A 17,900-nucleotide genomic window follows, 5' to 3' on the forward strand; every position below is an offset into this window, starting at 1 on the left:
AGAGAGAGAGAGAGAGAGAGAGAGAGAGAGAAGAGCAACAGTGTAGGTATGGGGGGAAGAAACCACAGCTCTACAGCAATGCCCACAAACATGCCAGGGTTCATCTGGTCTAACTGGCTGGTTTCTCTTCCCACCATGTGTGCCCAGCAGCCCTCCTCCCCAAGGCAAGATTCCAAAGGTTGTATCTGCTCTTGCAGAGCTGAGAAGACAACCTTGACAGAAAGGTGGGGAGGGGGGTCCTGGTTTTGTGCTGCTGCCTATTTGGTCACAGCCTTGATTGCATATAGACAGAAAGGCCAGTTATTAGCAGATATTCAGACAGCATAATGCACAGAGCACAGTAAAGATTTGGGAATGTGAAAACCTGTACTGAAATGGGGTGGGTGGGTAGCAAGAAAAACACATGGCATTCTTTGCTACCAAATCAGCCAGTCTGGAACTATGGATCTATGTAGGAAATGTTACATTGGACTGCACGAAACTACAGCAAGACATAAAGCAATTCCTATGGATTTCTGATAAGAGTTAATAAAATGTCAAAAAGATATCCAGCCTCTTCTGCAAATGGAAAAGGCTAATGAAAAATGATCAGAACAAAAATGCACGAGACCCTAAAACATCTTTCCTGAGAGATGTAGCCAAAGCAAATAATTGCAGCTTAATTTGTCACCCTTCTCATTTACCTTTCGCCCTACAGCCTATTCTTATGAAGCGTCACAGGATCCAGTAAGTATGACAAATGAACCAGAAAGTTTACATTCTGCTCTGTTACACAATAGTGCAAGCTCCAAACCAGAATACAGGAGGGCTCCAAAGGCCTTGCTCAAGATCAGAGGGACAAAGTTCATGGATGCTGTGATCCCCTGTAGAGATACAGTGGTCGGGCAGTGTTACTTACTGGGGGGGGGGGGGGGGCACAGCACAAACGTGAACCTTGGGGACCTTCTGCCCCATGCATCTGCTACAAAGGGGAACTGTTCCAGTTTGGTGTAGTGGTTAAGTGCGCAGACTCTAATCTGGGAGAACCGGGTTTGATTCTCCACTCTTCCACTTGCACCTCGCTGGATGACCCTGGGCAAGCCGTAGCTCTGATAAGAACTGTTCTTGAAAAAGAACAGTTTCTGTCAGAGTTCTCTCAGCCCCACCTACCTCACAGGGTGTCTGTTGTGGGGAGGGGAAGGGAAAGGAGTTTGTAAGCCCCTCTGAGACTCCTTTGGGTAGTGAAGGGCGGGGTATAAATCCAATCTCTTCTTCTTCTTCCCCAGCCACCGTATTTCCTTTCCCACTGCACTATGCTCTGCAATACATGGCAAATGATGGTGTACCAGCAACCATGCTGAGCAGCAGAATCCACAAGTAGAGTGATTTTCTCTTCAATGGGGGACAGAGGTCAGCTGACATCATCTTTCCCCCCTCCTCAGTTTTATCCTAACTACCAAACTGTGAGGTAGTTTGGGTCAAGAGAGAATGTGACGGGCCCAAGGTCATCCAGAGAGCTTCCATGGCAAAGTGGGGATTTGAACCTGGGTCTCCCAGATCTTAGTCCAGCACTCTGACCACTACACCATGCTGTCTTGGTAAGGTACAAACTTCCACTCACCAGCTTCTGGAAGAGGTCCCCCACCCGCTGCTGGTGGCTCCACTGCTGAACGCGTGGGAAGAGTCCGTCGTAGAATTCCTTGTGGATCTCATAGAGCTCAGGCACTTTGAAGAAGATGGTTTCAATCTGCTGACTCGTCAGCACAGGCTGGGAAGTGGTGGCGGCAGCTTTCAAAGGCTTCATGGGCTGCAAAAGAGAGGCCATAGATCATGTACATTCACAGATGCAACATAAGAACCAGGGTCTTTTTCTTGGCCTAGTTCCCTAGGCTGGGGGGAGGGAGATGGCCAAAGATGGCCAACCTAACCATCCACCCAGGAAATTCTTCTACTCAGGCTCCACTAAAATGAACAGTAACTGTTCCGGAGCACTACAGGGATTTTCCTCAACCTTTCTTGATTTTCCACCTCTGAACAGAAAGAATTCCCATTCAGAACACCCCGTGAACCTTACCAGCAACAGAGCCTCCAAATGGCTTAAGTAAGTTTCCTCGCTAGCCAGAATTCCAGAGAGGACCCATTTCCTCATCTCCAAGCCCTTCTCCAAGTCTGGCTCACTCTAGACGAAATAAATAAACAAACAAAAATTGTCAGACAAGGTAAAATGGGCGGCTGCTACATTTCTCACTTGACACTGGCAACCTGCCCTAGCTGTGGTACCACAGAAGGTACATGAGTATTCTAATGTTGTACTGACAAACGGCACATAGCTTCTGGAGCATTGGGCAGAAGGAAGTGTGCAGACAAGGGGACTGTGAAGACTGGGGATCAAACTACACAATACATTTGGCCACAAGTTCCCTCAACTCGAGTCATTTTTCCTGCAGCCACACCGCAGCTGAGGGGATCTTGCTTTCCCAAGAGCTATGGGGCTTGAGGGCTCACATTGTATTACTACAGCAGCACTGGGGGCTTCTCCCCACACTGTTTTCCCAAGTCAAAACAGCTTCCAAAGGGGTCTTACTTGCCTCATTGCATAGCTGCATGTGTACTGAATATTGCATGCAGAGTGACGCAATGGGGCTTGGGCCAAATGCATCATGTAGTTTGGCCCTGGAAGACTACAGGTATGTGGGGGGTTATGAGACAGGAGGATTGGGCTTACACCTGGTTTGAACTTATAATTAATATGTGTGTGGGAGAGAAAGACATACGCACACTCAATACAGAAAGTAGTAGCAGAACGCAAGATAAAAACCGCACATCCAAGGCTGATACACAAACCCACAAAGGCAAGGAGCTGAAAAATGTGATCCTAATCTTCTGCGGCCCTTTTGATGCCTGTAACCCAAGGAACTCTCAGGACCAGCTAAAGAGCTTTCACATATATACTTCAGAGCTATAGAACAGCATACTCTTTTTAACATGTGGAGAACCTCTGAAACCTGTACACAAACTTGCATGCTTTTTGGAGGGGGGGGGCTTGTAACTCAACACCAACAAGTAGCTTTCCCCCATACTGATGACATATGCATGATGGAATGACCAAATGTCCTAGAACAGTTTCATGGAAGCTGTTAAAATCCATGCTGCATGCCAGGAAGAGCGAGGCCTTGAGTTCCGCCTTTCTTCTGGGGCCTCTGTCCATCCAACTATACCCCCAACTATATCTATGTCAGAAGCCAGTTTGGTATTCTGGCATTGTCCTCAGGTTCCAAAGCAGAATGTGGAGGAGGGAGGGAGGGACTTTAATCCCAAGGGGAGCCTAATGCCTCTAGCACCTGGGGGTATGTGTGGTGAAGCTTCCTTCCCAGCAGGATGCTAAACAAGAGCTTTAATCAGCCAAAGCATTGAACTCAAAGCAGCCTGCATAGTTAATAGAATCCCTGTATTCTTAAGCAAGAGTCAAGGTGGATCCCAAAGTACCACTTGCTGACTTAGCCAGACTGCTTGGTCTGCTGAAGCAGAGATCCACCAGTGGCTATGAGCTACAACATATGGATGGGACACTGCATCTGGGGAAGTGATGCTCTGTTTCTTGGTGCTGATTTTAACCACAGAAACCCAGGGGACTGCGATAACCCCAAGGATCAGGCAAAGCCCACTCCATTCTGCAACCTGCTTCAAAGGACTTGCGACCTTTTCCAGCAGCTAACATTTGTGGGGATCATATGGATTTAGCCTCTGGAAACTCAATGAATAATAAATATTGCAGAGCTTCTTCTATTGGCACCTCCCTCCAGCAAGGGGAAATGTTTTTTTCAAGTAGGCACATTTCAGGAGAATCTGAAGAAACCTCTTCCTGTGATTTTATAGAAGAGCATTTTAAGAAGTGGCACAAATGCAAAGCAGAGGCTTCAGGGAGGCTCCCAGAGAGCACCTGGAAATGGGGTGGGGGGAGAAGCCAATTCCTTGTGAATTGCACAATGCACGTTATCTTCCGAGACTTCTGTTTAACAAGCTGCTGAAGCCGTGTTGCTTGAGTGATACTGAACAGGGAATGTTTTCGGCACAGCCTGCAAGCTCTGCTTCATGCGGGGAGAGGCGGAGGAGCAAGGGAGAGAAGCCAGTATTATTTATAACCACCCAATGGCATACGTGCCAACCTCTGCTCAGGAAGGGCTTGTACATTCAGGCAAAACCATTAAACAGTGGAGAACAAGAGGCGGGGTGGGGGTGGTGGAAGGGAAAGCGAAAGCCAGCAACAAGGCAGATGACCTTGGGATGGAAACAAAATGCAGCACAGGGAAGGGAAAGCTGAGATGCCGGGGCAGGAAGGGGCATCTGGTGGGAAAGCATGAGGTTTGGTCAGAAATCACAGAGCCTGAAGATCCTCTGAGCCGAGGGCCTGGAAGCTGCTCTGCTTTTGCTTAATGGAGAGGAGCAGAGCACCAAGCCCTCTGGAAGGGAAGGTTTCCTCCCCTCACCCAAACAAAGGGTTTGCCAGGGCCCTCCCTTGGGTCCCTGCGCTCTCTCCTGCAGCCTGGACAGACCCTTCCCTTCCCAGTCATTTGAGTCTCCACGTTTGTCTATTTGCAAGGGGGGCGGGGTGATACAGTTTCAGTGACCTCTCCTGCTCACAATGCCAGGGTGGTTTTGGTAAGTGCCTATAAAACAGGTTAGCACTCTAAAGACGAAGGGGCGAGGGGAAGCCAAGACAACCTGCTCTGCGGAGGATGCAAGTGTAGAAACATGACATGATACACTTAGTGGAGGCTTACACTTGGTGTAAGATAAAACTACCACCCTAGAGTCATCCAGCAGGTATCGGGGATGCCAATGATTACCAGTTGCTTAAGGTACACTGTTTGAAGTGCAGATTTCAACCCTGAGAGGCACAAAATGTTCTGGGACCGGGTCTCTTAGGGAGGGAATTCTCCCGTAGGGGGACCCACCCACCCAAATCTGCCATGACCATCTAGGAAAGTCTGGCTTCAAATCCTTCCACATGAGCCTGCCTTATACTGAAATCAGACCCTTGGTCCATTGAAGTCAGTATTATCTACTCAGGCAGCAGCTCTCCAGGGTCTCAGACAGGGGTCTTTCACATCTCCTATTGCCAGATCTTTCTTTCTTTTTTTTTTAACTGGAGATGCCGGGAATTGAACCCAAGACCTTCTACATGCCAAACTGATGCTCAACCACTGAGCCACGGCCCTTCAACTGTCCAAGGTTAAATCTGCAGTTATTTGCAGCACACCCTTCCCTGCCAAAAGAGCTTCTCTAGAGGACCCACCCCCAGCTCCAAGCTTTAAAAAACACTGGCTCAAATGTGTTTCAGGGGGGAAATAAGCTGCCCATTTTTTGAGGATTAATTTGCTGTGAGTGTGCCGACAGTGGCATTCTGGGTGTGGCTCTATAATGTGGCTCAGATTAGAGGTGTGAACACCTGGAAACAAACAGACAAAAAAACCCGGATAGGGCTTCCTCTCAAATTTTCTACCTTTTTCTTGCTTGACAAAGAGCCACCCTAGCTTCTACTCCTGGGGAAAGCGTACAGGTCCCTGTGTTTGTTTCCCTCTATGAGTGCAAAAGCAGCTCTGTGGTTGCTTTTACCAGCCCAAAAAACATATGGTGAGAGGAGTGTGTGAAAGTCTTCCTTTCTCCCCTCACACTGTTCTCCTCCCCCTCGGTAAAGCAGCACCAGAGGCTGTGTTTGCAAAAAGAAAATACATTGTTTAAAATAAAACATGGAAGAAACTGAAACATCTGGTTGAGTCCTCAGTAATTGTAAGCCAAGGAGCAGCAATGATGCATTTGCATAACTGGTCTGGCTGCCCTTCGTGTCCATCTAGGAAAGAATGTACCGACCATCACCACCACCCACGGCTAGGCTGCTGCAAGGCCATCTTTCCAGCGGCTACCACCCATGGCCTGGCTGATTTGGCACAAGTTGTTCTTGAAGACTTTGTATTCCACTACAGAAGCCTACAACAGCTGGCAGGAAAAGGCTCCAGCTCCTGAAAAAGAAAATTAATTTCCAGAGATGCCTTCCCTTGTTATAGCGGCAGGAGCTGCCATCAGTGTCTTGACATGGAGAAATACGGCCTCCAAACACACACTGGCATTACTGCTGCAAGCTGCTGCCTCCCTCCCCCTCTTGCCAAACCAGACTCCAGGGAAATTAAAAGGCCTTGCTTCTTGGGCGAGCTGCAGCTAATGAATCGTAAAGCAAAAAGAACCACAGAAAGGTAAGCCACAGGGATAGCTCTGGAAATTCAGGCACTAGCAAAAGACTCCAATCGGCTCCTTTCTGAAGTGGGCAGAGCAGAAAACATGCAGAGAAAAACCCTCCTCAGCTACGCTTTCGGTTGGATTCTTCTTCCCAACCTCCCACTGCTTTAAATTCTCCCCTTATATTTATTAGGGAGCCCCAGGAATGCTATGCCCTTAAAATCAAAACAGGGAAGCTCCAAGGCACCTTTTGTTATCCCCTATCAGTGCTGCTTCAGTGAAGCTTCCATTCATATTGATCAGTCTGCATCTTGCATCCCTAAGTACAGCAAGGTCTTCCAACAATCAAGGGGTTAAATTGTGCTTGCTTTATCTGACATCCTGCCTACACACACACACACACACTCAGGAAGGAACATTTTTAACTGGCAGCTTGGCAAAGGGCAGAGGCAGCCTCTGGGAAAGTCAGGCCTTGTACATCCAGATCAGTACAGGAGCTTCCCTTACCGGGAGGTGCCTGGAGCAGCGGAGGATTCCAGTGCACTAGATTCCCAGGAAGTATAAAAGGCTTGGTGAAGCCTAACAAAATGCTGCATAAAGTGAAGTCCAGGAAAAGCCACCTTTGTTCAGAGGACTCCAAGGATCTGCCACAATTCCACCTGGGAGCCCAGGATGGCAAAGGTTGGGTGCAGCTTTTCACAGGGAAAGGAAGCAAGATTACACTGCACAAAGTTGTGATGGTATGCTTGAAAGAAAACAGGAAAATTCCCAGGGGTTCTGGGTGAGGTTTCAAGACTGCACACCTTAATTTACAGAAGCAGAACAAATCATGCAAAATAGTAAACAGTGCAGAGTCAGATGTGCAAAACCTGAAATTCCATACAGCCTATGGAATTCAGTTTGTCAGAGTATTAATTTCATAGACCTCTGAGGCTAGTGTTCTGGCGTGTGAATGCAGCTATACAATTAGTGAACCACGACCAAACCTCCCTTCCACCGTTTCTCCAGCTTCTCAGCTATTGGTCTTTTCCCCTCCCCCATGTTATTCTTTTTTCGTTAAAATTTTTCACATGCTGCTTATAGGTACCATGAAAGTGGCTTATAAAAGCCATAAGACAACACTGCACACATTTAAAAAAACCCAAGCAATATACACAGTGGTGGCCGGCAATACAAAACAAGCAGCACCTAAAAACCCATTAAAATCTTCCCCTATAAAATAATCCTTATTCAGTTTAACACAAATGCTTGCTGGAAAAATGAAGTTCACCCTCTTCTACCCTGCCACTGGTTCCAGGCCCAGATGAAGCAAATCCCTTGCCTTCCTCATCTGATCTTAAGAGGAAAGGAAGAGACATGCAGCGCTCCAAGCTTCCCTTAGCAATCTCACGTTGATGTTGAAAAGCACAGGAGGAAGGCTGGACCGCACAGTCTAAAGGTCACACAGGCAGGAGCAGCCATGTTCTAGCACAACCTTCTGGACTCTCACCATCCAATAAGAACCAGCAAAGCCCACTGCTTCTCAATCCCATTCCAGTCCAGTGGTCCAGAAGAATACCATAGTCAATAGATTTCCTGCAGTATCTTCTACCTTTGTAAACCACTTAAGAACATAAGAGAACATAAGAGATGCCAATGTTGGATCAGGCCAAAGGCCCATCCAGTCCAACACTCTGTGTCACACAGTGGCCAGAAATAACAGTGCCATCAGGAGGTCCACCAGTGGGGCCAGGACATTAGAAGCCCTCCCACTGTTGACCCCCCCCCCCAAGCACCAAGAAGACAGAGCATCACTTGCCCCAGAGCCCCTATCTATACCTTGTGGCTAATATCCACTGATGGACCTCTGCTCCATATGCTTATCTAATTCCCTTTTCAAGCCGTCCATGCTTGTAGCCGCCACCACTTCCTGTGGCAGTGAATTCCATGTGTTAATCACTCTTTGGGTGAAGAAGTACTTCCTTTTATCCGTTCTAACCCGAGCGCTCTGCAGTTTCATGGAGTGCCCACTTGTTGTGCAATGGCATTGTTATCATGCCTTGCACACTTTTTTGTTTGCGTTCGTTCCCACAGCAATGTTTGTTGGGAAATCTTTCCTGTCTGATCGAATTGTTTTTTTTTTGAATTTTGTAATCCACCCTATGTCTCAGTGAGAAGGGCAGGGTATAGCTAAAGTAAATAAACATGACAACAAGTGTCACCCTGATGCGGTAAGCAGACTTGTAGCTGCTTCCACAAGGAGGTTTTGGTGTGCAAAATGAAGCAGTTTTGGGGGGAGCATCTGCGTAACACAGTCCCCTGATCATCCACTTTGTGTTTTCCCCTATTTTGCTGTGTTCCCAAACTTGGTTTGGTACAATCTTTTTGGAAAGACTGTGGTCAAATTGCATATATATGCCAACAAGGGCAGGAAGGTGGGTGTTTTTACAGGTCCCACCCACATTGACACCATTTTGGCAACTGACATTTCCCTTTCCCCACAGATCTCTACAACAAAAGAGGCTAGAGACTTACGTTCTTTTAAAAATGAAACCTGGTGTCATGATCTGTGTAGGACTGGGAGACATGGTAATGCAGCCTAGGCCCAGGAGAGAGCTGTGTGGCAGCCTACAATTCCCACAATGCTTAGCGATGGTTGTAACCAATCAGTGTCCAGGGATTCTATGAGGTGATTGTTACATACTTTGTGGGCTATCGAAAACGGTGTTCTTTCCTCTCACAGAGTTAAACTGAAGGGAACTGCGTTCTTGTCTCTCACAGAGTTAAGCTGAGAGGAAGATCCATCACTTGGGACAGAGTGAGTACAGGCAGAGGCCTGGCATAAGAGGCTGTGGGCCTGGAATAGTAACCAGTTAAGTGAAATAGGTAGTCGTGTTAGGTTTGTGTTTATTTTGCCTTTAGACACTGTTATATATTTTAAGCACCTTGTCTTGTTTTCAATACCCCATTACTGTATTAATAAACCATTTGTTTAATGTTCTCTGCTGGTTATCATGCCTATATTTTCTCAGCTTAAAAGGGGGCATTTTGGATGGGCTTGGGAGGGTACTCTGGGCCTTCCCAAGGTACCCTAAGTCCAGAGCGGTGGCAGATGAAGGTGGCAATCCACAGGGGGTCATGACACCTGGGAAATCAGAGAGCTATAGTTAGATCACTATAACACTTAGCAATATGCTGATTTCAGATTTTATTCAAAAGTCCCAAAAAGACCTCCAGGGGAGAGGGAGAACAACAGCCATGTGGAAAATTGTGGAGAGGGGCTGAGACAAATAAAGTGAGGGGTAAACTACCTCATGGATGTTCCACTGCTACTGTGAATGCCTTTGCATTAGTAATAGCAACAAAAACTACACAAAAAATTGTCTCCATGGGCAAGCAGCCCGTGACAGACTGAACTTCCCTTACAAACAAAAAGCATGCCAAACAATGCCACCCTAAACAGAGTTATGCCCACTGACTTCAATGTACTTGGAAGGATGCAGCTCTTTACAGTGGCACTGCAAGCCTCTTCTAATATATCTCAAGGGACCTTTCCATGTTGCATCTCTGAAGACGCAGGCTTAATCAGTGAACAGAGATACAAGTTTTCCACCCCTCTTGTCCCCACAGGTTGCATTAATAGACAAAGGATGTTTACTGATTTTGTGGACTCCAGTGATCCTGAGGAGAGGGTCTCTCTGCTACCCCGGCTTTTGGAGCTGAGATGGGGAGAGGAAGAAGGTGAGTCATCAATGTAGGGCATGTGGTCATGATGTCGCCGCTGTTCCTCAGCCCTGTCCACGTCATAGGCATAGCCGGGTGGTATTCCACTGAAAGAGGCATCTGAGAAGAGAACAAGCAGCACTTGAGAAAACTGAATTACCACCATGTAGATAAACACCCATTCTTAACCCTAAGCATTTTAAGCTGCCCCACAAGTACACTGCAGTGTCTCTGGTGTTCTTTGGGTTTCCCTGCAGCCATGTCTGGTGCCTACTGAAGCCCATCATGATGCCTTGCCCAAGTCTGCACTGAAAACCCTTCACACATCCCCAGGACTGTTTGGAACTGCACTTTATTTTACAGCATTCCTATATCATAGAACAGACATTCCTATCACCTTTGATGGCACAGGTTGTGCCCCAAACAGCTGTGTGCTGCTCATAAGACTGAGGTGTATGGTCAGGCTCAGAAGCAGTCCCCTAGGATTGAAATGTGTTGGGCTCCTTTAATATGTCTCTGTAATCCAGATAGTGTAGGGTTACTGGAAAGTGCAGTGTGGGTGACCTTCAGGCCCTTTCCAAGCTCAAAGAAAAGACCAAGAATACTGGGAACTGTTGTCTTTTATCTTCTCTGCACATTATGCGTGACCAGGGAGGTCACCGGCTAGGAGTCTAGAAGCTCCTCTCCTGACATTCCTTCTTGCAAATTGTCCTGGGTGGGCTCATCCTCAAACTTCCTTACAAATATAATTCAGTCTTCCTAAGAAATCATGACAGACAGGACTGAGCCACCGACAGCATCTGTAGAAAGGTGGTAAGAGGAACGGGAAGGGTGGAGGGTTCAAGGACCAGATTGAAGTTCACCAGGCAAGAGGTTGTTTCCTACACACTATCTAGTCTTTGGAAGGTTTCTTCCCCAAGGATGAACAAAAGCATTATCAGGAGGCACAAGACTACCATGAGGCATGTCGGCATGCAAAAGTGAAGGCAACTCAAAGTTTGTACGCTTAGTAAGGTTGCCAGGCCCCACCCCCCAGGCCACCAGTGGGGGATGGAGGGGTATGGTTGCCTGATTCAGGTTGGGAAGCTCCTGGAGATTTGGGGATGGAGCCTGAGGAGAACAGGAACCTCAGCAGGGTACAATACCATAGAGGCCACCCTCCAAAGCATCCATTTTCTCCAAGGGAACTCATCTCTGTATGAAGATGAGCTGTAATTCGAGGGCATCCCCGGGTCCCACTGGGAGGCTGGCATCCCTGGCACTTAGGAATTAATCTGTTGGGGGGGGGGGTTTGGGGGGGAAGCTGATATTGTTTTTGTGTCCTTGCAACTTCTTGTGGCATTGTCTGATGCCTTCAGTCAAAGGAGATAAGGCAGGATATAAATATGTTAAATAAAGAAATAAATGTGTGCACTAGGCGGGAGAAGGGATGACTACAGATCTGTTGCTGCTCTGAAGGAAGGGGAAAGCATGAAGTTTCAAGGACTTTTTTTTTGGGGGGAGGGGGTGTTTTCAACCACAGGTCCAAACAAGAAACTTCAACTGCATCAATGGTGCATCAACGTAATATAGTGCAACTGCATCAACGTAATATAGATCACAATCAGTAAGTGTTCAGCAGCCACAGTACGAGTTCTACATTTGTACCCTAACATTTTGCCTTGCTTTCCACATTTTGGTCTGCACAGTTCTGTCTGCAACAGGAGTGGACAACCGGGAGGCAAACCACAGAGCAGAAAAAGCAGCTCAAACATTCTAGCCCATAAAAACTTTTATGCTAAGGCATGGTTCTCCCAGGCAAAGGAAGTGAAGTTTTACACAGAAGCTCAGCACCAACCCTTGAACTGCACTGGCCCAAAACATTTCACTGCCTGGCCTAAACTGAGGGAGGTGCCACAGCTTTCTATATGATGTTACAAGGGATCTTAAGGACTTAGGAGGCACTTCCATGATGCCCTAAAATACTGTTGTCCCACAAGGGATGCTGTTCTAATGGTTTCAATTATCTATTTTAGTTGTGTGTTTAACTGCCTGCTTTAAAATTACATATCAATAAATAATCAACAGTTAAATATTAATTTTAAAATATTGTATTCGTCTTCACCTGCTTTGGTTCCTGACTGTTAGGAGAAAGCCAGGGGGCCCAATGTCATTAAAATTACATTTAATGAATGCTTCCAGAGTCTGCAGCAACACTGAACACATTGGTCAACCCAGAAGAAGAGAAGATCTGCTCATCTCTTGCCTTGAAAACTCCTAGGTTGTGTGGTCACCATGAGTTGGTTGTGACTTGACAGTACACAATTAACAGCCTGACGACTACACCAAACTGGCTCTCCAGTTGTATGTGCAGGAAACCCAGGATGTATGTGCAGGAAACCAAAATCTCCCAAGCAGAGATTTATTTATGTTAGTGTATTTCCTACCCCAAGCAGCCTGATAGCCCAGCCTAGCCCAACCTCATCAGAGGTGGAAGCTGAGCAGGGCTGACCATGGTTAGATGGGAGAACGCAAAGGAAGACTGGGGTTGTTCTGCAGAGGAAGGTAAGCAGCAAATCATCTCTGCTCATCTCTTGCCTTGAAAACTCCTAGGTTGTGTGGTCACCATGAGTTGGTTGTGACTTGACAGTACACAATTAACAGCCTGACTAGCCCTGACTAGCCTGAGCTTGTCAAGAGCCTGGAAGTTAAGGAGGGGTCAGCTACGGTTAGTACTTGGATGGGAGACCACAAAGAAAGTCCAGGGTTGCTGTGTAGGGGCAGGTAATGGCAAACTACCCCAGCTTGTCTCCAAAAACTCCATGAGGGTTGCCATAAGTCAGCTACATCTTGATGGCACTTTATTATTTCTTATCCCACTTATCTCCTCAATGGAGACTCAAAGTGGCTAGCGAAAAAAACCCCTAATACTACAATATAAATACAAAAGTAAGAAGTGAAAAGGCACTCAAAGCATCCTGGGCTAGGCTGATATCTATCAGGTTGTAATGTTTTCCAGCAGAAAGTTTTCGATTTCCAAAGATTCATTGTTCCCTAAAACTAGTAAGAATAAATAGGTATCTTTGCAAATACAGTATTGGGAAAGCTTCGCGATTTCAAAGTCGTAATTAATGTTTTCTAGTGATTATCCCTAGGAATTATGTGAGTACGTGTCTGTTTTTCTTAAATTTTAATACTGTAAAGGACGTATATGTGATGGTGTGTTTTTTGCAAGTTAATATTCCAATAAAAATAATTCCCATATAAAACTTTTCACTTTTTTTTAACCTTTAAACCACATATGATGTTCCCCCCAATTAAATATTTCAGCTCTAGTCACTGCTTTCCTCCAAGATGCATCTGACTTATAGTGACCTCCATGGGCTTTTCAGGGCAAGAGGCATTCCGAGGTAGTCTGCCACTACCTGCCTCCGTGTAGCAACAGCCCTAGACTTCCTTGGTGGTCCTCCCATCCAAGTACTAAGCAGGGTTGACCCCACTCAGCTTCTAATGAGTTCAGGCTAGCCTGGATTACCCAAGTCAGGGCCAAGTATTGGTTATATTAGGACCTGAATTAATTTTGTTTAATAAATATAAGTAAAAGAAATGTGCTAAATCAAATCACACTCTATTTAAGACACCAGAAAGGTTTTCCACTTCATGTTCTGTTTTGTTTTTTGGAAAACCATTCTCACTGCTTTCAAGGCAGAGGGAGGAGACTTGCCATTTCCCCCACCAAGGTGAGATTCCTTCCTTCAACAGGCAAGCCAACTGTGTAGCTGATTACCTTACACAATCGAGAAGCATACCTCAAAGTCCAAGGAGAGAGGCAAAATATTTTATATTATTAAATACACGGCCAATACCAGGCACTGCAAGAGACCTGTCTAGTTACTAAGGAAACAGAGCCCCTTCCAGCCCCTCCTCCACTCTTCAGCTACTGAACTCCAAAGCCTTCCCTTTCACAGGAGTCCGGAAGAACACAAAGAGGCCTGCCACACATGGCTTCATTTATTTACTCAGAAGAGTGCTTCTCAAACCTTCTGAAGTGGGTTCCGGTTTTAAAACTTATACTACTTTTCAGGACCCAGCTGCAAAGTAACTCCATGCTACTTTCCTCCTCCCCAGCATAAAACACATGAATTTACACTCACAGCAGTTAGCACTGAACATAATAGGCAGTATCCTACTATGAGTGTGTGCAAGGCACACAGAATTTCCCCATGCCCCTCTCCTTTCCTGCAGCTTTTCCAGACCCATGGAATGATAATCCCTGGGGTTGCAGGATCTGTGCAAAAAAATAGCCCTGAGGATTGGTGGGCTGGTGTAAGGAGGCATAAAAGGATGAAAGTGACACCTTTCCTCAGTAGAGCAGCATTTGCAAAAGGGGGAGGACAGCTGATTTCAAATCCTTACTCTTCTCCAGCCCCCACAGCCCACAGTACTGCAGACTTGGGAATTATCTTTCCAGGGGTAGGAAGGGTCTGCAAAAACAGAGGATGTGGGGAAACAAGATGTTTAGCGCATGGAGTGGTAGAGTGCTGCCTGCTCTTTCATTTTTCTGTATTCATAAATAATATCGCATAATTCAACGGCAAGGCTGTATTTCATGGCCATTTCACGCATTATGCAGACAAACTTAAATCTGCCCTCGAGCTCCCCAGAGACTCCTCTCTCAGCTCACCCTATTCCACTTCCGTCCTCCCAGTCTCATGTCTTGCGGTGCTCCCCTACCACAGTTTGAAAATGACCCACATGCAGCATTTATATGCTACTTTTACAGGGAATTTGTACAGTTCCGCAGGGCCTGTAAAACGGAGCTCTTCCGCCAGGCTTTTAGGTAAGGAGCTGCACCTTACTATCTAAGACCCTGTGCCAATATCATCCAGCCTGAGTATGCTGACAGGGAAATCTATCGCTGACTGCATGTTTATTACGTACGCTGCTACTACTGTACCGCCATCGCCATACAAATTGTTCTTAGTAACTATGTTGTGTTTTATACTGACATTTATATTGTTTTATCTGTCGTTATTTTTATGTAAGCTGCCCAGAGCCTGCCTTGCCAGGAAGGCCGGGTACAAATCAAAATCAATCAATCAATCAATAATAAATACTTTCCTGAAAAACTTCTAAGTGGCAGAGACCTTTGAGCGTGGAACAGCCCCCATCCCCACAACACAGTGTCACTGAAACAAAACAGAAACATTCCCCCAAGTGCATCAGTAAAGTCTGCACAGAGCCAACCAGCTAAGGAAAATGACTCCTTATGCAATTTTTTAAAAAATGTAATCTAACAGCATAGTTCACAGCAAGAAATACCACCATGAGAATCAAATGAGCCCCTTTTCACAATCCTGTCCTCAAGGGCCTTCACAAGCTACTTCAACCCAAACTTCCCAAATCAGTGTCAACCTAAAGGCTCCCCCTTCTTGGGATTCTCAAAATGCTCCTGAACATTTGGGCTCGTAACCCCAGAGGCCAGGGTGCCAGCCAGTTAGGATTCTCCCCGACACCACCAACAAGTTCACAGCAGCAGCTGGAAGCAGCCTGGAGCCATCCTGCTCATTTTCCTACATTTACCCATTCAAAGCATTAGCCTGGCAGCAGGCTTCCAACTTTTAGCACAAGCTGGTCAAGGCAGACAATACTGAGATTTGCTTCCAGTCTGTGCCTTTGGCTAAAACTTGGGGCAGAAGATGACCCATTTCTGCCAGGCTTCTGCAGGAAACTGTCCATGGGCTGGAACCAAAGGGACACTTAGGGGCAGCTTTTACTGCCTAGCCCTGGACAAAAAAGGCAGAGTTTCCTTTTCCCAGCTGAATTAGAGAAGATGTGTCAACTTGACAGGAGGAGAACACAGTAGAGAACACTGCCGTCACTCATCTAAGGTAAGCCATATTGGGATGGCTCACTGGTCCCCTAAGCCTTCATTTCACTTTGCTTTTCCTAATGTGTAATTTAAAACATGCATATTTCAAGGAGAAATAGCAGGTCAGAGCAGTTTTGCAAGCTTCTTTCAACACTGTCATCTTCTTGCATACCTGAAGCAAGTGATGGTCCTACAGCAGATACTCTGTACACACAATTACACTTCCGCAGTTGTATAAACTTGTTGCCAGCTTGCATATAACTCAGAAGGAGCTGTGACTCCATGGCCAAGCATCAGCTTTACACAGAAAACCCAAGTTCAGTCCCAGGCATCTCCAATTAAAAGAACTTGGGAAGCAAATTTTAAGGGGGAAAGCAGATAGCCCTGAGCTAGACAGCCTCATACACTGAGGTGCTCCTTCTTACAGAGCCCCTTTAAAATTCACATGTGCACAGTGAAATCATTTTAAGGTTCTGCATCCCTCTCCTGAGGCCCCCAACTCTACAGGGAAATGCCCACCTGCCCCAGAAGCCAACATAAGCTGGTGAAGCAAGAGCACAAGCACATCTATTAGCTACGCATCAATATGTGCCACTAAATGGGAAAGCCCCGATCTGGTTTCTGTACCAATGTCCACAGCTGGATAGGAGCCACATACACAAACAGATCCTACGCATACAGTTGCCCTGCATACAGTTGCCCTCCATGGTTTAACAGCACAAGCAGAGCCCTCTCCAAAAAGCTGAAATTTTACCACTCAGCTGGTCAGAAGGAAAGGGATCCTAGTGGCCCCTCCTTATTTTCCAACAAGCATTGTGATTGCAAATGTTTTGAAAAATCCCCACGTGGGCAATCCTAGGTACTCTGTGCAAATTTCTCTTGGATCAGGGAAGAATAATTGATATCAACCCATCCTCCACTGTGACATATGAAAAACTTTCTTTAAAAAATCAATTCCATTAAAATTTGGAATTGCAGAAGATAGCTATGGGGATTTTGCGTTAAGGCAGTCTGGCGTGCTTGGGCAATTCAATTATGTAGTCTAAACTGCAGGGTGAGTTCCTTTTAAAATTCACCTTTGGTCCAATATACCCAAGTTCGTGAGGTTTGCTGTTGAAATAATCAGTTTAGCCACTCCCTTGGTTCAACAATCACAAGAGAAGTCTGCAGCTCCTCCTGGAAGAACAAAGGCAAGTTCCTCATCTTGTGTGCGTGCAACTGTGTGAAATTAAATATACGTGCATGCTATCATTAAACAGACACAGTCTCAGTTTCTTGCAAGACAAAACAGCTGCCTTGGGCAATGAATTTGGGGTGCTACTAAAGGCAGCAGCGACAGAGAGTGTTAACAGGCATGGAAGCAGGCAGGCTATGGTCACAAACCTGCAGGAAGTTCCTCTTGCTTCTGTTCCCTTGAAACGAGCATGGGGAGGGCTCTTCCACAACTCCCATTCATCTCCCTGAGGCTTGCACAGATGGACTGTGCTCCCTGATAATTAGTGCAGAGGGAGCGTGCCATTTGGATTTCCTTCTGCAGACACCAAAATGTCTTGGGCCAGCCCTGCTACACCATGAAAGCGGAGACAAGGACCTCCCTCCTGCCTCATCAGAACATCAGAACATCAGAGACGCCAATGTTGGATCAGGCCAAAGGCCCATCCAGTCCAACACTCTGTGTCACACAGTGATTTATCAGTTAATATCTTGGGCCAGCCCTGCTGCACCATGTCTCTCGTCACAAGAACCTCCCTCCTGCCTCGACCAAGCTATTTCCCTTTTGTAGGCATCTTTATTTTCTGTGCACTGCAGGACTAAAGTTACCATCAAGCTATGCTCCTAACACTTGCCACCACTGTGGAACAACATACAGGCTGAGGTGGCATTTCAAAGACCATCCTGATGGGGTAAAACACACAGAGGGAAACATTTCTAATTTGATCTTAATAGAAAAGGCTAAGGGGCTACTAGAAGAAGAAAGAAGGAAGAAGAAGGAAGAAGAAGGAAGAAGAAGAAGGAAGAAGAAGAAGGAAGAAGAAGAAGGAAGAAGAAGAAGGAAGAAGAAGAAGGAAGAAGAAGAAGGAAGAAGAAGAAGGAAGAAGAAGAAGGAAGAAGAAGAAGGAAGAAGAAGAAGGAA

The 17,900-nt window shown here is 46.2% G+C and overlaps 1 protein-coding gene across 1 annotated transcript in view; it reads right to left on the bottom strand.

Moving 5' to 3' along the window:
- Positions 1–17,900, bottom strand: part of BCR (breakpoint cluster region) — a 116,210-nt gene that overhangs the window by 45,843 nt on the left and 52,467 nt on the right. The window contains exons 2-4 of the mRNA XM_015416719.1: positions 9,851–10,035; positions 2,054–2,158; positions 1,601–1,786 (exon numbers count right to left, since the gene is read on the bottom strand). Of these exons, the coding sequence (XP_015272205.1) occupies positions 1,601–1,786; positions 2,054–2,158; positions 9,851–10,035 (476 nt within the window). The remainder of the gene's footprint in view (positions 1–1,600; positions 1,787–2,053; positions 2,159–9,850; positions 10,036–17,900) is intronic.

This window comes from Gekko japonicus, unplaced genomic scaffold, assembly GCF_001447785.1.
Source record: "Gekko japonicus isolate JY-2015 unplaced genomic scaffold, Gekko_japonicus_V1.1 scaffold16, whole genome shotgun sequence".
NCBI lineage: Eukaryota > Metazoa > Chordata > Lepidosauria > Squamata > Gekkonidae > Gekko > Gekko japonicus.